The 23,356-nt window shown below is 32.8% G+C and overlaps 3 protein-coding genes and 1 long non-coding RNA gene across 5 annotated transcripts in view; 1 reads left to right on the forward strand and 3 right to left on the reverse strand.

Moving 5' to 3' along the window:
* The window catches only part of Tango5 (Transport and Golgi organization 5), a 37,097-nt gene extending 31,572 nt beyond the window's left edge, over positions 1 to 5,525 (reverse strand). Inside the window, exon 1 of the mRNA XM_089708756.1 lies at positions 5,388 to 5,525. The gene's annotated coding sequence lies outside the window, so the exon portion shown is untranslated. The remainder of the gene's footprint in view (positions 1 to 5,387) is intronic.
* Positions 5,526 to 6,850: 1,325 nt separating this feature from the next.
* LOC149478939 (uncharacterized) lies at positions 6,851 to 11,546 on the forward strand. 2 transcript variants are annotated; one of them, XM_089708504.1, is made up of 8 exons: positions 6,851 to 7,033; positions 7,834 to 7,965; positions 8,368 to 8,465; positions 9,172 to 9,308; positions 9,630 to 9,773; positions 10,098 to 10,307; positions 10,466 to 10,522; positions 10,618 to 11,546. In XM_089708504.1, the coding sequence occupies exons 1-8, from the start codon at positions 6,905 to 6,907 to the stop codon at positions 10,722 to 10,724; spliced, it is 1,014 nt and encodes a 337-aa protein (XP_089564630.1). In that variant the 5' UTR covers positions 6,851 to 6,904; the 3' UTR covers positions 10,725 to 11,546. The 2 variants fall into 2 exon arrangements, with proteins under 2 accessions (XP_089564630.1, XP_089564629.1); XM_089708503.1 differs by having other exon boundaries at positions 6,855 to 7,033; positions 7,834 to 7,974.
* Positions 11,547 to 13,721: 2,175 nt separating this feature from the next.
* LOC149478940 (uncharacterized) lies at positions 13,722 to 14,257 on the reverse strand. The gene is made up of 2 exons (XR_016317347.1): positions 14,226 to 14,257; positions 13,722 to 14,141 (listed from the first exon to the last, which is right to left on the reverse strand). It is a non-coding gene; the product is annotated as an uncharacterized LOC149478940 (long non-coding RNA).
* A 2,626-nt stretch (positions 14,258 to 16,883) lies between these two features.
* Pgam5 (Phosphoglycerate mutase 5) lies at positions 16,884 to 21,519 on the reverse strand. The gene is made up of 5 exons (XM_089708769.1): positions 21,213 to 21,519; positions 19,726 to 19,904; positions 19,195 to 19,412; positions 17,951 to 18,084; positions 16,884 to 17,034 (listed from the first exon to the last, which is right to left on the reverse strand). The coding sequence occupies exons 1-5, from the start codon at positions 21,377 to 21,379 to the stop codon at positions 16,884 to 16,886; spliced, it is 849 nt and encodes a 282-aa protein (XP_089564895.1). The 5' UTR covers positions 21,380 to 21,519.
* Positions 21,520 to 23,356: the final 1,837 nt, after the last annotated feature.

The raw sequence follows: 23,356 nt of genomic DNA on the forward strand, positions 1-23,356 counted from the left end.
ATTCAATTTATTCACAGTGAAAAACAGAAGACACATGTTAGATGTACCCACATGTCAATTTGTTTTCCCATTAACTCTATGAAAAACGACCACAAAGCTTTTAGGTCGGCACTCGACAGTGCCGATGAAATAAAATTTGTTGGAAAAATTGAAAGTGCTGTATTCTGCGTTGGTCACACATTAATTAGTATTAATGATGTAATCTCAGCCTTATTTAAATTTGTTAAGATTATTATTTTTCGTCTATAAACTTATACATATATCTATTCTAATATTATAAAGCTGAAGAGTTTGTTTTGTTTGAACGCGCTAATCTCAAGAACTACTGGTCCAATTTGAAAAATTCTTTCGGTGTGACATATATGTAAATATCCCATTTATCGAGGAAGGCTATAGGCTATATAACATGATAACATCACGCTAAGACCAGCAGGAGTGGAGCAATGCGGTTGAAACCGCGGAGCACAGCTAGTACTTAATAAAAATAAAATATCAAAAGAAAAAATAGAATAAGAGTCCAAACTGACATTTGGGTAGATATCATTTGCTGAGGAAGTACTGTGCTCGGATCTTTAAATCTAAAAATATATTAATATTTTCTTCTTTATTGCCTTGCTATCTTTCGGCAAACATACTATCCCACTTGTCTAAACAAATCTGTCTACACGATAACATTTATGGCTCACAATGTTAGCAATGATTTATCAGTACTATAATCAAGTGGGGATAAAAATAAATTATACGCATGAAACATTGACCTAATCAGCCAAGCGTGTGTGCCAAATCAGTGACAGTGAATGACAATAGTTATGTAGCCGAATGTTTAACTGATATAAGATATTTATAAAAACGTCCTAGTTATAAAAGTATTCTGTAAGTAGAGTAGGTTATATTAGAGTCGTCCGAATAAAAACTCTTTCCCATTTCCCAAGGGATTTTAAATGTTAATACTAACATTTGTTTGGGTTGTTTTTCGCAAAGTTCTGAAAGTTATGTTATTATAGGACTAACTGGCTGTGTTCCGCAGTTTCACTATCTAATCGGATAAAAAACCCTTTATGTGTAAATTTTTGAAAAATAAAAGCAGTATTCGTTTTACCGTCATTGACTATTTTGAATTCAATGGTGTGGTTTAATGTGAAAGTGTACCAAACACACAGACATACTTTCGCATTTATAATGTTAAGGTAGAGTACTAAATTGCTACATTTCACCCAAATTAGTTTCGCAGTTTTGCTTGGAAGATTAGTAGACATCATCAATGCGATTTTAGTTTTATTTCCCTGATATTTCTGTGACTGAAAGAATGGCTTAAAATCGAAGGTACAAATTATTAAACTTCATAAGAATCAGACCATTAGGACATTATTCAGAATTTCTTGCTTGTCGATTTAAATCGAATTGAAAAGTTTAATTTACGCATAAGACACGAACGTAAGCTATTTTGAATAAATAATTTCTAATTTGGCGTTACTGCGGACTGCGGAGGGTCTCTTCTCTTGAACAGTTCTAATGAAATTACCTACCTATAAAGGAAACAATTATTCTGAGGTTTCAAAACACGTTGATTCAACTTGGAGAGACAATTAATTCTTCTTAGTTCTTATTGTCTTATTTTATTAATATAAAAAGTCCACGAAGCACAAATAAATACGAATTACTGTTGTTACGCTTTCACGGTCAAAATAATTGTTACCTACTTAAGATTATATAAGGTAAATATAAATAACAATCTCATGAAAATAAAATGCTCGGCTAAAAAATATACCTAACCATGGAAGAAGTCACGGGCAATATCTAATGAAACTAAAGTAGGTATGCCAGTCGGGTGTATGCCCGTATAATCGAGAACCTATAATAGGTGTAGACAGGAAAGTTTGCATCGTTCAAATATTTGCTCTGAGCGTTTATAATGTATGTAAAATCAAAAATGCATAGTTACCTGCTTGTTACGTTACAAGATCGATTTGCATCGAGATTCAATTACGTATGACATGGCAACACGTTAAATGTTAATGGTAAGTCATTTTTCTATATTTTGACGATTCAAAGGCGTTTCTAAACGTCTAATTGAATAAATAAATGTTTGAGTTTGGGTAAAATGTTATGGAAAGTAACATTAAAATACGCAATACGATTATATTTTGAAATTGTTTTTCCTTAATAAATTATCGATCGTTGATACGTCAAGAAACCAAAATTGGTTCAATGAATTACCTTTTTTGCATAGCTCAACTCAGTATTAAGTTTAGAAAAAAAAAACAGAGAAAAGTGTGTTAAAACTAATCAGAAAAGTTTAGTAAAAATGTTTGATACTTATTTACAGATAACAATTAGTTACAGTCAATAATCAATCTCACATCAGAGTCAATAGATGTAAATTCAAATGTAAATAACTCAATACTGATATAATTGCACACATAATATAATACCTATAATAATTATAATATTTTATACCATGTACTGACATGATAAATAAGTACATATATATATCAAAAATAAAACCGGCCAAGTGCGAGTCGGGCTCGCGCACAAAGGGTTCCGTAGCAGCAAATATAATAAATTACAGTTAAATCAACCTATCTCAAAAACTATAAGAGATACTTTGATCAAACCAAAAATCGTTGAAAGAGTTAATTAGCATGCATCACCTCTATTTTTTTTAGAATTTTATACCCCGTAGTTATAAAAATAGAGGGGGGGGGACATACTTTTTACGACTTTGAGAGCTGATATCTCAAAAACCGTTCACTTTAAGAAAAATGTTTTTTAGAAAACTTTATATCATTTTAAAAGACCTTTCCATTGATACCCCACACGGGTATGTACATCGAAAAAAAAAATTTCATCCCTCAGTTACATGTATGGGGGGCCCCACCCCCAATTCTTTTTTTTACTATTTAGTGTCATATTTTTGTAGCGGTTCATACAACACATATTCCCATCAAATTTCATCACTGTAGTACTTATAGTTTCCGAGTAAATCGGCTGTGACAGACGGACAGACGGACAGACGGACAGACGGACATGACGAAACTATAAGGGTTCCGTTTTTGCCATTTTGGCTACGGAACCCTAAAAAACAATCTTTGGTTAAATAATGGTAAAATTACCAATTAACCATACGAAATCTAAGTTTGTTTTCGTGTTTGATTGCTTGAAAAGGCGACAAAAAAATATAAGGAACGATAATTTTAATTCAATATGCAAGCTTTAATGTTTAATCATTAATGTAGTAGCAAAATATATTATAAAACCTGTACTGATAAAAAATATATTGCAGAAACATAGACCTTGAAATGACCAGGCAATATCTGTGCGAATATAGAATAATTTAATATTTAGATATTTCTTTTTTAATTATCCCTTATTAATACATAATATGTACATATTATGAAAGATAAATGATAATATGGCCTAGTTTACTTCATGCCTTCAAATAATCAAGCTTAATTTAACTCACACAAAAACTATTTAACTGAAAATACTTTAATTCTAATATCTATGAACATTGAACAATCAGCATAACCGCGGCAAATCATAGAAAACTTTGTATATCCACTCAAGTGCGGGAGCCATTTTGCAAAAATCGGGTCTTGTGCGAAACCGGCTCCCGGTGCCGCCGCAGTTGGGGTTTTTGGCGGTCCAATATTTTTTTAAAGTCGATTATCTCAGATTCCTTTATCAATAGCACATTTGCAAGTATGTATATTCATAGATAATAAATAGTCTATGCCTTGTCAAAACATGGTAACATTTAAATAAATAAAAACAACTTGTAAGTCAAAGCAAATGTACCCTTGTAATTTTTGTTACATTTTGTCTGCTAATAAAAAATTAAAACAGCTGTTCAGTGAGATTTTAATATTTATTGATCCTTTGTTACACTCTTCTTACGAGAAAATAAAAACATCATACCCTCCCATACATTTTTTTTACACATTCCTTGTTTATTTTTTTGTACAAAAAACTACCTGCTCAATGTGTCATGAAAAGTGGGCCACTTAAATCATGTGGTTATGTTGTTATCTTGATTTATAGCTAGCCTGTTCTTTCCTTAACATGTCATATAAGTTAGAAAGAGGAAGGTTATTAGACCGTTTTATAAAGCGAACGCAAAACCCACGACTGTTGATCGACCGGGAGCCGGTCGCAACGCACAAGCCCCTGAATGTGGATCGACCGGCTCCCGGTCGTTCAGCACTTGAGTGGATAGATAAGATAATTTTTTACTTCATAAAGTTGTTGTATCTTGAAATGATTGTGCAATATTGGTATAGATTTTGATAATCTCTCTATGTACATGAATCATATTTAGAATATTGATTATCAGCTTATTTACTGAACTTTAATATTCAAAACTACATCAAATTAAAATGATTATTATGATATTATTATTGTGATTAACACACTTGAATTGGCAAACAACTAAGGACTATTTATTATACTGTTTACATTTCATCTTAACTCATTAGCAAACACAAATATAGGCAAGCCTAAAACAAAATCATAACGGTGATTAAATAACACATGCATCATCAGGAAATTACCTAAAACTACAACTATAGTGAAAACTGCAAAAACAAAAATAAACTCCAAAACTGAAACAAAAACAAGCGTGATGCAAAACTGACTGGCTTTGAAAAATCAAATCACACATCAACATACAACTAGCAATATACCAGCTCATTTTTGTTGCCCGACGTCCGCTGGCCTCGTTTCCTGCATTCCGCTCTTAGCTGTTCCTTATTCATTGACGCCAGAGCTTCTGGACTGAGGTTCTGGCGTACTTTGCCATTGTCAGACACAGAGTTTTGGCGCGGTATAGCTAGAGATGCAGCTTGGTTACGAACACGACGATTGCTAGCTAGCTTTGTCATTATTCCTTTGACCGTTCTGCTAAGCTTAAGCTATTTATATATCTTCATTCTAACATCCCGGTAAGCTCTTTCTCCCAGTCTTGATTTGCACAAATATCACATAAGCAACAATTCAATTCATTTGTTAGTTTTTTTTCGAAACACGTAAAAATTAAACTATAAAAAATTATAATATTAACACATTGGAACGAAAACAAAAATAATAAAAAGGGCTACAGGGTATACTCGTTTATATTTTTAAACTGCTGTTATAAGTTTAACCTTTTAAACTTAGTCGGAATATCGATTTTACACGATGTTCATTGAAGTGTATCTTCTATGTTGTTTGAACAGTAATATTGATTGCGTATACGAGTTAATCATTAATCAGCATTTACTATAAAAAGCCACTGTCAGCCCCTAATAAAATAAGCATAATAAATTAGTAATTTCATTCGGGACAGTCAGCAGAATTTGATGCAATTTCTAACCTAACAAAAATAAAATTGAACAACAAAATATACTTACATTAACAAATTAACCCACGAATTAAATAATAATTTTTATTATTTAGTTTTTAAAATATTTCATGAATAAAAACGCACAATATTATACATAAATTTCTATTTTTTGTAAAACACTGTCACTCCTTATCAATAACCACGGAAAACTAAACATAATGTTGCCAACTTGCCACTAGCTAGTTATTAGTTACCTTCCTCACTGAACCGGGCTAATCGTTTTTAATTTATAAAATGATATTTACGACATGAAATGTACTCAATATAGTAAATATTGAAAATTAAGGATAATTTAAAAATAGAATGCAGCAGCTAATTAACAATGCATTGATATTATTTGCCTTTTCCAAATTCCAATAAGTAATATATTTTTAACTTATGGCAATCTTTTGGCGACACTGACGTGTTCAAAGATTATAGATTATTGAATTGAAAAAATTTAAATAGTGCGCACAGATGTAAATACTTAGTTATGTAAACTTTTTTCTAACAAGAATTTGTAACGAATATTAGAGGGGATGTTAATAATTACAGTGATTTACTATTATTGTAAAATTCAATTTAATATTATGTTATTACTCCGTTACGTCTCTCATACTTCTATACTGTACTTATATAGTTATAAGTTATAACTAACTGCGCTCCGCGGTTTCACTCGCGTATCTCCGATAAAATATGGGCTATCCAACACAGAAAGAATAATTTTTCAAATCGGACTAATAGTTCTTGAGATTAGCGCGTTCAAAAAAAAACAAACACTTCCATTGAGTTAATATGTACTACTACGTAGTACATATTTACTTAATGAACACTTCAGCTTTATAATATTAGTACCTATAGGTACTTAGGGTTACGCTGATTTTGGATAAAAAAGCTGCGTAGGTAGTTACTTGATTAAATAAAAATTAGGTATGCAAATTTCGATATCGATATAGATAAAGTATTAATAATACTTTATCTATATCGTACTGAAATACATAATACTGTATTATGTATTTCAGTACCTATCTATCAATTAAATCCTAGATATTCCCTAAACGAATATCAATAATCAAACTACACATTCTTCACGGTGAATGGAATTGATTGGCACATAATTTTTTTATACATAACTACTTCTTTCTAGTACATAGGTAGGTACTATGTACCGACCTATAAAATTACCTTAGGTAAATCTACCTGAGTAGGTACCTGAGTGCACATCTAAATGTAGACCGTGTAGTGTGTACCTTTCGTATTGTAAATATATCTGACTAAATATAATATACATATAACTGTAATTAAACCTGTGAATTAAACCAATAAAAATTCAATTCAATATTAGTTAATTTAAATTCGTTTTAATGTAAAATAAGTAAGGTTGAGAAAGTGTCGCATATTTGAAATAGCTAAGACCCATATATCTCGAAATTAAATGAAGCAATCAAGAAGAAAATCGTTTTATCCTGTATTTAATTAAACGACAGGAATAAGAATCGTTTCTTGAAGACCACGGATCGTTGTTACGCATGCGTGCTTTGTGTCATGGCAGGCCGACCCGCGCAGAGACGCAGCATCCAGTATCCACGATTCCACGACCAGTCCAGTAGTCCTCGACCAGCTCTGCTGCTTACAGCGCGTAGCTGGTGCAAGCGAATTGCAATAAACCAACAGGTAATAAAAATAAAGAAAAACACGGGTTTATTAAATATTTTAATTCATGAAAACATATTGTAGGTCTATAGATTAATGTTAAAGATAATTATATTATCCAAAATTCTGTTTAATCGTAGTAATAAATTCAAAACGTATTTCCTTTGTAGTCCCGTAAAACGATGCGACTAACTAATTACTATAGCCGTATAGCGAAATGACTTAATTTTAATTACTGTTGTATTGTCTTCTGGATCAATTATAAAGCTTTTAATGTAAAAGTTTATATCTATTGTTTGCGTACTGGATATAAATTAATGTAGGTCAAGGGTAATTTTACTACACTAAAAAAGGAAAAAAGCTCGCTTTACAAGTACTACATTATTTTTCATTTGTAAATTATTGTTCTCGATATTTCATAAATCATAATATCGTAAAATATTGCAATTAGTAGGTGCTTCGTACCAGATATTATATTATAGTTTCTCTCTCACAAGTCATAGGCAGGTAGGCAACAACTGCCTACTTAGTAACTTATGTGCTTGCCGTTAAAACTTTTTTATTGTTCTTACTGAGAATGTACGCTAAAGTTTTAGGTAGATAGTTACCTATCTAATAAAAATAAGAAACCGTTTTAAATCGCATAAACTTCATAACGGTTTATTACTTAGTTTAACAACAAATAAAAAGAAAATTTACTGGAAAAATGAGGAAGTAGTTAGTTAGCTATTTGTTTTTAATTACACAAAATTTATCGGCCTACTTTTTTAAGTAGGTATTCATACTTGAATGATCTGCATTATATTTAAAATCATTTATAGCACCTTCGTGCACCTCTTTGGGCGGGCGGAACAGCCTGCCGTAACAAGACAAACAAACAAGCAAAAATATTCTCCGCGGTGAACAACTTTTTTGCTGATTCGCCTCTGGTGAATCAGCTAAAAGGCATTATGGTAAGAAAAGTAAGATATTATATTTTATCATTCGTTTAGTATTAGAATATAATAGGATCTACGTAAGTAAGTAATAATTTTTGTGATAAGAAGGTATGAGATATTTAAATTATATTATAGGCGAATAAGTACATAGAATTGAAATAAGAAAAATTTAATAATTTTCAGAAATTGATTCAAGATAACCAATCCAATTTTTTTAAATACTGCTTAACAATATATTTTTATACAACCTGCACCACACGTTGTTTAGTTATTAGAAGCTTTTGTGACAGCTTATAACGGTCGTGAGTCCCCGCAAGGGCATTAAAATATATATATATATAGGTACATATCTACCTAAGTATATGGTATTATCACATTCACTGTTTTACAACACTTTATTATACTTTAACATATTAGACTCGACAAGCGAGCAACACCGAGCCGGGACCACCAGACGAAAACCAAGAAAATCGCGGACCTCCAACTGTGAACCTGGCGGTCAGTCCTTCAGAAAGGTAAAATATTGTTTGTAAATTGAAAATATTACACATAATGTAAATTAAGTGTAATATTTTTATAACTATGGAAATATGCAGTCGAAAGAAAATTAAAAAATGTGGTTCGTGACTTGTTCGTATTGTAGGTACGAAATAACGAAATCGATTTAAATCATAATAATATCAGTTCATCAGGACAAAGTGAAAGCGTACCGATATTATATGTAAATTCTTGCTGATTCTGTCGATGATACAAAAAAATTTATAATACCTACAAAATAGTATTTTTTGTATCTCATCTCATCAATCACCATGACTCTGCAAATTAATATTCGATAACAAGAGGAAATTTATATGGTAGTAAAATGTATGGTACAGCTAGTAAAATTTATGGTTTCAATAAAACACTTCCTATGCAAAGCATAAGATATTATGGGGCGGGTAGTTACAATAAAATTTTATGTGAATTTTTTTGGACAAATACTTTCTAAATTAGTCAGTTAGAAGTTAGTGATTTCCATTTCATAACTATTCGACTTCTATTTACCATAAACGAGAATCTTATTCACTCGAACAAGATCAAGATCTTTTGCGTTGTCAATTTTGGCGCCCCTTACGAAATCGTTCATCTTTTTCCACGAAGCCGGCACTTTCTTACTCGACAAAAAATTATAGTTTTAATCGTTTGATTCATAATTTATAGCTGTCTTTGATATTTCACCAGTCAATCATCAGTAAGATCGCTGTCCCCGCCACGCCAGCGGCAAGTGAACTTCCTGAAGCCGGCAGCTAATACGACCCTCGATAGAAAGGCCTCTATCATCGATGAAACTACTGGCATTACTCGCACGCAAATGAAAGGTTTGAAATCATTTGAAATTATGGACGTCTACAGTCACATACTTATTGTGTACTTAGGTACATATTATTTTCTCAACAGCCTAGTGCCACTTTAGTTACCATATTACATACAATTTAATGGAACCTAGTTACCTTAATTATTTTCACGGATAACTTTTTGTCGGCTAAAAATATGTAGGTAGTGGAACTAAATAACACTTTCTTAAGAAAAATGAACATTTATTTTTATGTTGCCTTTGGCCAAAAAATCTATATAGTTAACTAAGACCTATTCTGACGCACTCTGACGTGTCATTTAATTATTCCATTATTTCCAATCAGAATTCCGCGAAGCATTCCGCCTGTTCGACAAAGACGGTGATGGAACAATAACCAAGGAAGAACTGGGTCGTGTGATGCGAAGCTTGGGCCAGTTTGCCAGAGTTGAGGAATTGCAGGACATGTTACAAGAAGTGGATAGTGATGGTAAGGGATTATTTTAAATGTCGATGAGATTGATTTAGTGAGAGATTCACAGACACATCACTCTTATATAAAGAGTGATATGAACGCTACTAAGTAGCGTATGAGAATTGAGCGTAGATATTTTATTCCAAGTGAAATTAATATATTATAGTTAGGTTTATATATTGCAAGGAATGCGGTAAATGTAGGTATGTTGTTGCCATACGGCGAGTTGTTGAAATGTTCTCGCCGAGGAACTTTAACATCTAAACAAAGTTTCGAGATAATTAATCACCAAATATTAACCAAGTTTACACAACTATCTAGGCAGCAATCTTATTCCAGGTGACGGCAACGTAAGTTTCGAAGAGTTCGTGAACATTCTGTCCAAATCAATGTCTGGTTCTGGCGGAAACACGAGTTCCGCAGAACAAGAGGAACGGGAACTAAGAGATGCTTTCAGAGTATTCGATAAGCACAATAGAGGGTACATTTGTGCGTCTGATTTGAGAGCTGTTCTGCAGTGCTTGGGAGAGGATCTGTCGGAAGAAGAGAGTAAGTAATATACCTTAAAAAGACTAGACAAAATTTGAGCAAAATGACTGATTAAAAATTCTCTACAAGTGTTAATTACTAATAGTAACCACTTGAATAGTAGATATTGGTACATATCCATATGATAAGTTATAGATTCATTTAATTTTTTGTTCCAGTCGAAGACATGATCAAGGAAGTTGATTCTGACGGTGACGGTCGTATTGATTTCTTGGGTGAGTTTCTCTTCTTCATTTTTGATGTCATTAAAATTATAACCTCTAAATTTACCTGCCTTGTTAATCTTCCTGAAATATGATAACATTTGTAGAATTCGTCCGAGCACTCGGTGAACCAGAAGACGCCTGTGATGACGAAGAAGATGACGATCTCATCGATGCTGACATTCCCCAACAGAGATCTGTGTTGGCTCTGTAAATTTCTACTCTATGTCTATTTCACAGATGCTCAATATCAAATATTTAACCAATATTTCATGCAATCAGTAACTAATAATCTTCACAGAATTACTATCAATGTATAATGTCAAAATTTCTTCGATTCAAGTGCACATATTTTTCCAAATCAATTAAAACGTGTATTTTTATATACTCTTTCAAGATATTGGCCTATAATTAATTATGTAATTTAACATAATTGGAATATGTAGCTTTTTATTAAAAATAATAATGCTTACAAAAACGTAGTAATATCGGATTTTTCATCAAATTAAATATAACGAAATAGGAACTTACCTTCTAAAATCTATTACGGTTATCCTATTTCTCCTTATAAAAAGATCCTTAATGTAAGCTTATCAAATATAAATTTTTAAAATAATATCTATCACTGAAAAATTCTAAAATATATTTATTATCTTTATTTTTCTAGTCAATCGATATCTCTCTACATTTCTACACTTTAAAACTATACCTAGTTGTTGCTAAAAGTATAGTTGTGAAATGGTTGTGACCACAACCTATCTACGGAACTTTTATATACATAGAATATAATATAACGTACAATTAAATATCATATTATGTAATTTTTAATCTTTAAAGTCCTTTTAGTCCTATAAAGCTACTGTACACTATATTGAACACTAACATCTGGCAACACTTTAAAATTGTACTACCGCAAAATAACGTATTTCCATTGTGTGACTAACCATAATAAATTATCGAGTTACCATATCAAAAAATTAAAATATATACATAATCAATTACCTCTATCCAATTACTAAAAGTCGCATAAAACGATCTACAGGGTTACAGGAAAAGTCGATGTAGATCCGTTAAGGGCACATAGTACACATCATTTCTGAATGATTTCACTACGGAACCCCCCATCCTAAACTTAACCGTTTTCGAGATATTCGAGTTTTAATTTTTTTTATGAAAATGCCCAATTTTTCGGCTATTCAATTGAATATTTTGAATTTTTTTGACTCTTATGATTATTTTTTTGGTTTTTTACATGAAGAATGAGATGCTTAATTACCTCAATGACTAAAATTGCACGTAAGTTAACTAAATAGGTCATGGTAGACGATTGAAAATAAGTACAAATTATAAAAAAATATTTTTCTTTTCTGGATATCTCAAAAAATTATTATGGCACTTGCTCTGCAGATGTGCTTAAAAACATCTACATTTTATCAGCTATCCAACGAAGTATAACAACCTAGGGTTGTATTTAAACTCATAGAAAAAAACATAGTTGAAAAGGTTCAGGTAGTAGGTCTAACGGGTCCCTCGGCTATTGTCCTTCAAGTTAATCCGGTGCGTGTGAGCGAGACAACTTACGATTTATGCAGATGAGAGTGAGAAAAATAATGTGCAAAAACAAGTTTGGGGATACAACATGCCCATTGTTTTGTATTTGGTCGTTTGTTTGCTTGCCATCCATTTTAGTCTGCTCATGCGATTCGTCCATGGTAGATGCGAAATATTGTGCTTTCGGATCCCCACACGACTTATTTGTGTGACTTAAGTGACCTACTAATGATCTCCAATTACAATTACTGCGGGACATGTGGTTTCAACATGATGGCTGCCCTGCTCATTTCAGAAGAAGCGTTAGGGAATGGTTGGACACTAACTATCCTAACAAATGGATTGGACGAGGTGGGCCTTTACCCTGGCCACCCAGATGTCCCGACCTGACCCCCATTGATTTTTATGTATGTGGGCACATGAAGAGCCTCGTTTACAGTGAGCCCAACCCCATATCGTCAGTGGAAGTTCTCAAAGAAAGGATAATTAATGCTGCTAACGACATAAGAAGAAAATTAACTTAATCGATGGATGCATGAAGGTTGTACCTAGCCGAGGGAGGCCTATGTTCAATAGTGGAAGCCAGTAGGCTGAAATGATGATGCTGAACTTAAGTCAAATTAATTAGATTAAATAAGGGCTATTTATTCTGACTGCCATGTAGCCTTAGAAACTAAGTTTCACCTTTAAGGTTAATAAATACCCTAGAGTGTTATACCTCGTTGGATAGCTGATAAAATGTAGATGTTTTTAAGCACATCTGCAGAGCAAGTGCCATAATAATTTTTTGAGATATCCAGAAAAGAAAAATATTTTTTTATAATTTGTACTTATTTTCTAAAGTTTCAATCGTCTACCATGACCTATTTAGTTAACTTACGTGCAATTTTAGTCATTGAGGTAATAAAGCATCTCATTCTTCATGTAAAAAACCAAAAAAATAATCATAAGAGTCAAAAAAATTCAAAATATTCAATTGAATAGCCGAAAAATTGGGCATTTTCATAAAAAAAATTAAAACTCGAATATCTCGAAAACGGTTAAGTTTAGGATGGGGGGTTCTGTAGTGAAATCATTCAGAAATGATGTGTACTATGTGCCCTTAACGGATCTACATCGACTTTTCCTGTAACCCTGTATAAAATGCATATAAAAATCTTTAGTAAATTACGATCTCGAATTTTGGAGTTTCTGTAGTCTCCCATAACACATGTCGTTGCTCTTTACCTGTAGTAATTAAAATGTAAAACAACGAATTGTGTTAGATATTAAGGTGGTTTTTTTATAGCGTTAAATCCTCTCGCTTTAAAACTTATAAATAAATCGCGACCAAGACTAAATCGATGTGTTTTATTTATTGGTATACCCTAGAACATGTTTAATGAACCAAATTAATTAGTTATTGGTAAATTAATTGCAGCTTGGTGTTTGGTATAATTTCCTTTATCCTTTCTTTCATGAACCATATTGATCTGATTTGAAAGTCGGTTCATGTCATAAAATTATCATTGAAACATTTTGTTTTACTTTGCAATACTGTGCAATCCTGTTTATTATTTACCTACCTACTTAAAATAATACAGAAAAAAAACTAGTATTTACTCAATACCCATGGCTTATATTTTTTAATAAAATTACGGTTATAAATAAAACAACGGAGAAACTTTTACAATTTTAATACGTTATCAAAAATTGTATTTACACTTATATACAATCATGAAATACAGATTCGTTTCACTACATTACAGTAAGGATATAGTTTGAGGTATTCTGTTATAAGATTATGTGACTTTTCCAGTATATGTATTTCGTAAACGATAATTGAACACTAGAATAAAACTAGATGCGTAGGTAATAGACAATACTGACCAGGATCAGATATCATTGGTCAGAACATTATATTATAAAAACAAAATAAAATAATTTTAGGTGGGTAGGTACATAATTTATTTATTCCCTCAAATGAAACGTCCATAAAGTCGCAAAGGAATTAAGTACATAAGTATGTAAATGTATTTATGACGTTTTAAGAGTAAAATAATTCCGTGAAACTGATTACAACGACTTTAATCCATCAGTCCTCGGAATCACAGACACAATAGAAAATCTATTGTGTCGCGCCCCGATCGGGGCTTACGGTGGTCAATGGGTTAAAATAGGTAACTAATAGTTTACATGAAAAAAAAAATTAAAATAATTTGGAAAATCCAAAAGTGCACGCCTCATGATTTTTTTTAAATAAATATTTATTAATTATTATGTTTGTTTATTTAATAACAATTAAACCACATCGAATCAGACCCTGAAAAATGAAAGGGTTCTATTCCTGAGCATACTCAAGCGTAAGAGAAAAAAAAAGACTCGATTAGTAAAGTATTTCGGTCGCTATCGTGTTAACAAGAAAAAGGATCCGCACATACAGACACACGGACGTCCAAGACAGAACTTTTTTAAACTGTTTTTTAACTAGTTTAAATAACAAAAATGACATCAAAAATATCATGAACGTTAAAAATAGTGTTTTTTCTTGATATGTGTGTGTATGTATTATCTTACAAGTGCAATGTATGATACATAAAGACATTTTAAGTTTGAAAAATCAGATGTTTTGCGCGAAGTGACAGTAGTACCCACCTCAACGCTTCGCTTATGAGGCGTGCAATACCAAATAATAATAATTATAGCTGCCTAAGCATAAATGCAAGTAACATAAAATACAAATGCATAAAACTATAATTTTCCACAATTTTTATGAATAACTATTATTGTATAAAAAATAACTGAATTACTATAGCAAATCCAATCCTGGTGGGCCCGTACTAAAGCTTTTTTTTACATATTGGTAGTATAAAGCCTTAGTTATTATTTTTATCTAATAAGTATGACACAATCCTATTAAAACTACAGTAGGCAGTGATAGTCATTCAATTGATAATTTCGTAATAACTTCTATTGTGATATTATTATACTTGATTCATTGATCAATATTTTATTCAATGATTTTGAGCAATAAATCATAATTTTATTCATAAATGGTTTTCAGCAAAAATTCTATTTATTTTTCTTATAAGCGCCATCATTGGCAGAATAAAGTACATATTTTACTATATTAAGAATAATTAATATACCTACGTACGTATGTTGTTGCTACGTAATCTAAAATATGATAAGTAAACTAATTTAAATACAAAAAAGATACAATACATCACTTGTACTCCGTTTAATTGCATTTTTCCTTTACAAATAAGTCTCTTATTGGTTCATAATTCCTGTTGAAATTTATAATAATTATTATTAATTATAGCTAATAAACTATGCATGTTTGAAAAAGGCATTTTGCCACATAACCACAAGGTAATTTTAGACACATCACAGGGATATTGATTTTTAATATTTTCTATAATTCAAGGAACTTGCAGTAGCGAACTGGTAACATTGTTTTGAAAATATTTACGACTTTTTATATTTAATAATAATACATGTTTTTCAGCTTAATCACTACATAGTATAAAACAAAGTCGCTTTCTCTGTCCCTATGTCCCTATGTATGCTTAAATCTTTAAAACTACGCAACGGATTTTGATGCGGTTTTTTTAATAGAGAGAGTGATTCAAGAGGAAGGTTTTAGTATATAATTTATTATGTTTTAGACAAAGCGGGCGAAGCCGCGGGCGGAAAGCTAGTTTTTTATAATCAGTTCTGTCTAATTATCAATTACTAAGGAACTTCTTACTTCTTATTAATTGAAGGATTTGATCGCCATTTACTCTTTTTATATACACACTGGTAGAGCGTCTAGAAGTTGATAACATTTCGTAACTACTAAATATGTAGTTAACTACAAATTGAAAACTTAACAGATTGAAACTTTATTTAACCATTATATTTTTTAAATTCCGGTATTTTAAATGCTTTAAACTCAGCAAGTAGTCGATTATACCACAGATTCAATTGAAAGTAAATCCATAGACTATACAAATTTCATATAAAATCGGCATCATAGCTATAAGTGCATCCTATACCATTTTTTCATTACAACTAATTCTCAACAAAACTACTTAACCAAAAATCTTAAGCAGAGTATTCATGGTAAAAATTTATTTCGCAACAAAATTGAATCAACATGTTGCGAAGTTGTTGTTAACATGTTGCAACATGCCACAACAACTGATGAGCAGCAACATTTAAAGGGTCAAGCAACAATCTTTGTCAACATTAGCAAAATCGCTCAACTTATGTTTAACATGAATACAATGCTTTATTTTTCATTTCACTTTCAAAGGGGACTACTTAACCAAAAACCATAATATAACCATATTATAGTCACATAAAGTGATTGAAAATGGCGTCGCTCAGCTGTCAAACTGTTTTCCAGCCGACGTGTGACTATACACGGTAACATGGAGTGAGCGAGAGGCAAATAGCTACTAACTACCTAGGTGTGAAAGGGATAAAAAAACATACAGGCGTCATTCAACGTCATATTTTCTTGTTACAAGTTAATGTTCATACTGAAATCTCCAGTGTATTAGATATAAGCTTCTTGGGTAAGCCACCATTTCTTGTTCTTTTCTTTCTAAGTGGCAACCGATCCCAGTGAGGGCAGATTCAGCCAATGTCAAGTTTTTAACAGATAGTCAGAGATACTTAGCCATCGTTTAAGTTAATGCTCGTGTTAAGCGTACTATGTGCTGCGGAAAAATCACGGATGAGATGATTCGCTTTTAATTTAGGTATGAGAGCCGCCATTTTCAATCACTTTGAATGTGACCGCGTATACAACTACGTGTTTACGTGTTTACAGTTTACACGTGTTTACAGTTTACCGGCTAGTGATGTACTTCGGCTCCATGTGTCCGGTATCGCTGAGAGAGCGCAGCACTACGTTACCGTTTGGTAATATCGATAGCCAGGTTATTGACGCGTGGTTTAACGATATCCTGAGCCAGCCTTCAGGCGGGAACTGGAGCGCTCTGGAAGATTAATTTATTTATTTAGTACTACACATAGATCTTTCTAAAATGATATACTGAGTAAATAACTTAATAAGGTATTTCCAAATTCCCTTCCAAACTTCCCTTTGTTTATGGACCTCATGGGTAAAAAATATATCACCTCACCCACAAATATAATTAAACTAGATATACCGCGCGGTTTTATTTGTAGACGAAACCAAAGATAAAATATGGATAAAATTAAGGGTGCACTCACACACATCAGTCACCGTCACGGCACGTCACCGGACAGGATTAAAAAAAAATATGTATCAATAGTTCTAGTATGACTCTGTTCCCACACGACAGTCGCCGGCACGAAATCTATCAGTGACGTCACCGGTCAGGCACGTCAAATAATCTTTCCATACATGTATCATACTTTTATCCCCACTCACCCGGTGCCGTCACGTCTCAGTTCAGTCAGCGTCGTGCTACCGTCAATAATTGCTACATGTTCTCTAGCGTGACACACGTCTAATCACTGACTAACCTGATGTATGTGTTCAATGATTCAGTCAAACCGGCGACGTGACTGACGGACAACATGACGGTGACTGGTGTTTGTGGATACGTACACAAACCGTCACCGATCAGTCATCGGTGCCGTGACGGTGACTGATGTGTGTGAGTGCACCCTAAGTATTTCTCTACCTTATGTGTTATTCTGGTACATAAGCTACATCACTGCCAATTATCATCCAAATTACAAAACATACTATAATATATTTTACGTGAGGATTGATGGATATCCTCAGAAATGTTTAATGAAAGATTAGATGAAATAAAAGTACAAAACATACTATAATATATTTTACGTGAAGATTGATGGATATCCTCAGAAATGTTTAAAATATATAAATAAAGAAGATTAGATGAAATAAATAAAACTTACTTGCACACAAAGAACCGTATCACGTTCGCGTGACACACGAGCAACGTGTACGTATCATGGGTCTGTTCCGGCGGAGCTCTATAGAAGTAGCGCCTGAAAGCCGCCTCTATCCTCGCGCTATCCTGGAAGAACTGCTACACATGCGATACCATACTGCATTATTATACTGCCCAGTGTTGCTATACGCGACGGTACAGATTATAAATTACTTTGACATTTGAAATGACAATTACATTAAGTAGTGAGTATTTATAACTTTTTTTGATGCAAATGAAAATGTCTTCACAAGCGGCCATGATTGTCATTATTGGTTTAATGAAAATTACTGTAGTTATTGTTTTTTATGTAAACGATTAATTTTATAATTATTTTAATGCAACCATTTAAAATAATTAAATTAATGGCAATTTTTAATAAAAAGGTTGTATATAAGAAAGGAAAAGGTTGTATATGTACAAACTATTTGGATAACTAATTTATTAGTATAAATGGACACAAGGTTAATGAGTATATGCAAGACTGGTCAGTAATGATGGACTATGAGTAACATACAATAAAAAGAATTGATACAAATAATGAAAAACATATTCCTGTCTCTTTTTTCATCAAAAAAAAATATATATATTTAATATTTATTTTATATCTATATTACGTAAGTATTGAACATCATATTCTATTGTGAAAATAAGACAATAGCTTACTAGCAGTGTATGATTACTTAGTAAATAATTGTTTTAAAGATAACAATTGAGAGACTGGAATATGTTTGCTATACTGAAAACCAAACATATAGTATGTAGACATGTTATAATTTATATCCCTTGAATAGCAAAACCCTCAAAATGAGCATAACAACACAAGCAAATATAAATGAATTTTACATACTATATTCATTAGCAACTGTACAAAAGAATTAAAGACTTTTGTTATTGGATTCTAAACATGATTTTTTTTTTATAGGGAGGCAAATGAGCAGACACACTGTCTCATGGTCACAATGGCTCATGGTAAGCAAATTTCGTCGACAATAGACGACCATAACAGAGTGTATGGGTGTTGTCTACCAGATAACCTTTGTTATAGTAACACAACATTAAAAAGTTGGATTTTCCATTAAAAAGTCTAAAATTTCTAAATGTAGTAAAATCAAACTCAAGAAAAAACTGTACACAACACACCCAAAATGGCATACAAAGCTAGATGAATTTACCTCTAGGTACAAACTGAAATAAATATCTACTTACTCTGGGTTCTGGTCTCCAGTGGCCCACAGGTGGTTCAGGAGGAATCGGAGCACCTTCCTCTAATAACTGACAGTCTTTTATCTCAATATCTTTAGGTAAATGCTTGGCTATGATCTTAGCTGTCTCCTGAGCTCGAGTCATTGTTGATCTGACTAGAAGGTCCCATTTTATGTCAAGTTCCGCTAGACGCTTGCCTGTTATATCTGCTTGCTGTCTACCTGCAATTAATTTAGATTTTTGTTTTTGTCTACATATTATCCATTAATCACTTGACTTACAGTAAATATATATACAGTTGTTGTTTTTGAATTTTAGTGTTAATAAAAAATTAGGCCACACATATTGTAAAATCTTATCATAATAAAAACATTTTTTTTTTATTAATTCCTATCTTACAATGACAATAAATATCTTCAATTATTATCAAATCAATATTTTTTAAAGTATTTTATTTCAGGACATAAAATTGTGTTTAAAAATTAAAATATATATAAACATTTAAATTAAATAAGTACATATTTTATTACTTACCTAACTCAGTTAAAGTCCGTTCACTATCAGTAGTGCCATCAACATGGTATTGACCATGTCTTATTAAAAACAAATGCCTCACAGCTTTGCTCCTCGCCTTTTCAACTTGTTCATTGAATCTGTTTTCGTCTTCTGGTTTACTTGCTTTTGCTGGCTTGACTATGGACTCCGGTTCACGGCTATAAGAGAAACATTAATTCTGATTGTGATTTCCCTGATGTATTGTGGTAGTGAGATTGTAATTAAGGTTGTACAAGGGTATATCAGGACCTGTTTATAACCCATTTGTAAATTAATGAAAAACTGATAAAATCACTGGACCTGCTCTAACAAAAGCTCAAAAACTTAAAAATTCAAACATACTCCTGAAGAGGATTACTTGGGTTGGCTTTAGTTAACTGCCGCACGAATTTGTTGGAAATATTTATATTTTTAGTTAGCTAGGTAATGTAAGATTGTAATTCCAAAATATTATCGTTAGGAAACTTGTAGTTTTTTAGTTATTAATTTTTAAAGTTAATAATTTTTTGTGCGAAAAAAGTGCATTTATCCGTTTTGTTGTGCAAAAAAGCGGACCAAGACGTTCCATTTCACTGTACTGTGACTTTACGCTGCGGCCGGCGAGTGCCAAAAGCGATTTTAGGGCGATTCCTACTCAAACAAAAAAAAATCTACGTAGGTAGGTTAAAAAACTATTAAACTTTTATTTTTAATATCCAAATAGGTAGCGAGGAGCGAAGCGACGAGCGTGTTAGGTTTACTCTTGAACTGCCGCACGAGCCGAGCGAGCGAAGCGAGCGTGCCGCGGCAGCGGCCGGCGAGTGCCAGAAGCGACTAAAGGGCGATTCCCACTCAAACAAAAAAGACGTGTGGCACTCGGGGACTGCCGCAGCAAAGCTATTGCATAGCATGCCTTCAAGCCGCACCTCCGTGCCCGTCGGAGTGGGGAGCGTGAGGTTTTTCGTTACGCAATTTCTGGATTCGGTCCCCGCGCTCAAGGCCCGCGATAGAAGCTATGCAATAGCTTTAAAAAAATCTACGTAGGTTAAAAAACTATTAAACTTTTAGTATTCAAATAGGTAGCGAGGAGCGAAGCGACGAGCGTATTAGGTTAACATTTGAACTGCCGCACGAGCCGAGCGAGCGAAGCGAGCGTGCCGCGGCAGCGGCCGGCGAGTGCCAGAAGCGACTTTAGGGCGATTCCCACTCAAATAAAAAAAACTACGTAGGTTTTCACAACTTGTTTGTATTTTATTTATGTATCGTAAAATTTTTGTTACACCAATTCCATACATTTTGAGGTTAGAATAGGAAAATTGATTTTTCTCCAAAACTATTGGTTTCCTAACTTTCCCCTTTTGGTGGGAGGGTCCCCCCCTCCTCCCCCCCATCCCCCACCCACAAAAAACCTATAATACGTGCGGCAGTTCTCTAAAGAAACCCCGGAAAATAGGCATCGAGAATATTTATGAATCTTATATACTTACTGGTCCCAATTCTTTTCCCACTTAACACTCGGTGTATAGTTCGTAGTCCAAGAGTTCTTAACATCGAACTTCTGTTCATTTTTGCCGATAGTATAATAAGCGAGGCCTCCACCGACTGCACCTAAACTTATCAACGCAATTTTATGAAGCCTAGAGAACGTAGCCATTTTTACCGATTGTAAATTGTTAGTCCTAGATTCTACTCGAACTCATTTACGTATTTGAGAGTATTCTAAAAAATTAAAGGTAATTATTTTGGAATATTTAGGTCAACGACACTGTATGATATGTGACACAAGGACACACATTGACAGTTGACAGCATGTTGACAGATAAACATAACCTCAAAACCGACGGACTAAGGAACACAGATAACTTATAAAAAGTCTTCTAATTTTTAAACATTTTTTTTACCTTAAATAATGATTGTAGTGTGTAAAAGCCTCTTTATACTACTTAAAAGGCACACAATTATTAGTAAACTCATGGTTTATCATGATGTCTCAAATCATTATTATTTCCAGTGTTTAAAAAGGTAGCCCTTTCTAGAACTCAATGCAACCAAATCGAGTTTTATACCCAGATCTAATGGTAGGTATTATCAAAGTAGATCGAGATTAAATTCGTATTGTACGATTTGTACCACAGCTCGATTGTGCTTTAGACTAAGAGCGTTTTCACATTATCCGATCCGATATCGGATATCGGAAGCCGATAGCCGATATCCGATATCGGAGGGAAGTAAAATGTATGAAATATGTGCCTGTCTTTCACATTGTCCGGTCCGATATCGGATATCGGAGCCGACACCGATATTCCCAGTGGCTATCGGACGATAATGTTCAGTGTTGCCAACTCAATTTTCGAAAAGGCAGTATACCAACAGCAAAAAAGCACTAGTTTGTGTATTTTCAGTCTTATAGGGCGCTCAATCTTTAAAAAATTCTTTGCTTTTAACCTAAAACCCTTTCTATTAAAAGAAACCTTTTTTTACACATTTAAGTATTTATAGGCATTTAAAATACGATTTATACGGCAGGTATTTTTATTTGCCGTGTTAAAATATACGGCAATTGGCTGAACTGAAGTAAACAAAAATATATTGCGTTCTTAAATTCAAATATCTATCTTCGAAAACATTAGTGTCTATCATCTTTATTTTATCTCATTCTGCCTCGCTCCTCCTCCTACTCGGATGTTGGTTGTGCTGTTTATTGTATTGTTGTCTTTGAGTGCTTTGTTTTTAACCGACTTCAAAAAAAGAGGAGATTTCACACCGATTTTATTTTTATTTTGAATTTACAACAAAGAATACAAAGTTTGAAATCTCTTAATTCTAAAATAATTGTTTATGAGAATAAAATAATTTATGTATCTTTACTTACAGGAAATTACAACAATCATATTACAAATATATTTGAACGAGTGACAATATTATTTTAGGATATTACAGTGTAATAAGAAAAAGAAAAGAAAATGTGAACAAAGATTGTATCACTTAATAAATTTATCATAGGTACTACATGAACTTTTATAAATGTATGTAGTGAAAAAATGACTAAATGACTAGGTACGTCTTGCTAAAAATACATTTAATAGATTTTGAAAGGTATTTACTAATATGTATTACTAAAACTATTAACTAATACTAGGTTGTAGTAGGTATTGATATAAATTTATTTAATTTATAATGTGTTAACATAAAGCATAAAGTTATACAAATGACCGATATCAAAACTATTTAGTAAATAGCACATCTAAATAATATGCAGTAATTTGTGATATCAAATCTTTTTTAGGGTTCCGTAGCCAAAATGGCAAAAACGGAACCCTTATAGTTTCGTCATGTCCGTCTGTCCGTCTGTCCGTCTGTCCGTCTGTCACAGCCGATTTACTCGGAAACTATAAGTACTACAGTGATGAAATTTGATGGGAATATGTGTTGTATGAACCGCTACAAAAATATGACACTAAATAGTAAAAAAAAGAATTGGGGGTGGGGCCCCCCATACATGTAACTGAGGGATGAAATTTTTTTTTTCGATGTACATACCCGTGTGGGGTATCAATGGAAAGGTCTTTTAAAATGATATAAAGTTTTCTAAAAAACATTTTTCTTAAAGTGAACGGTTTTTGAGATATCA

Source organism: Colias philodice, chromosome 21 (assembly GCF_061535455.1).
Source record: "Colias philodice isolate Cphi_HAF_F1 chromosome 21, ilColPhil1 Martin Lab GWU primary, whole genome shotgun sequence".
NCBI classification, from domain to species: Eukaryota; Metazoa; Arthropoda; class Insecta; order Lepidoptera; family Pieridae; genus Colias; species Colias philodice.

Coding starts and splice junctions, on each gene's coding strand:
- Pgam5 (XM_089708769.1), bottom strand. CDS start 21,379: ATGGCTACGTTCTCTAGGCTTCATAAAATTGCGTTGATAAGTTTAGGT. Junction 19,413..19,725: donor ACGGACTTTAACTGAGTTAG/GTAAGTAATAAA, acceptor AATTAATTGCAG/GTAGACAGCAAGCAGATATA. Junction 17,035..17,950: donor ATACGGTTCTTTGTGTGCAA/GTAAGTTTTATT, acceptor TTAATCTTCCAG/AGCGCTCCAGTTCCCGCCTG.
- LOC149478939 (XM_089708503.1), top strand. CDS start 6,905: ATGGCAGGCCGACCCGCGCAGAGACGCAGCATCCAGTATCCACGATTC. Junction 7,034..7,833: donor GAATTGCAATAAACCAACAG/GTAATAAAAATA, acceptor AATCATTTATAG/CACCTTCGTGCACCTCTTTG. Junction 7,975..8,367: donor AAGGCATTATGGTAAGAAAA/GTAAGATATTAT, acceptor TTAACATATTAG/ACTCGACAAGCGAGCAACAC.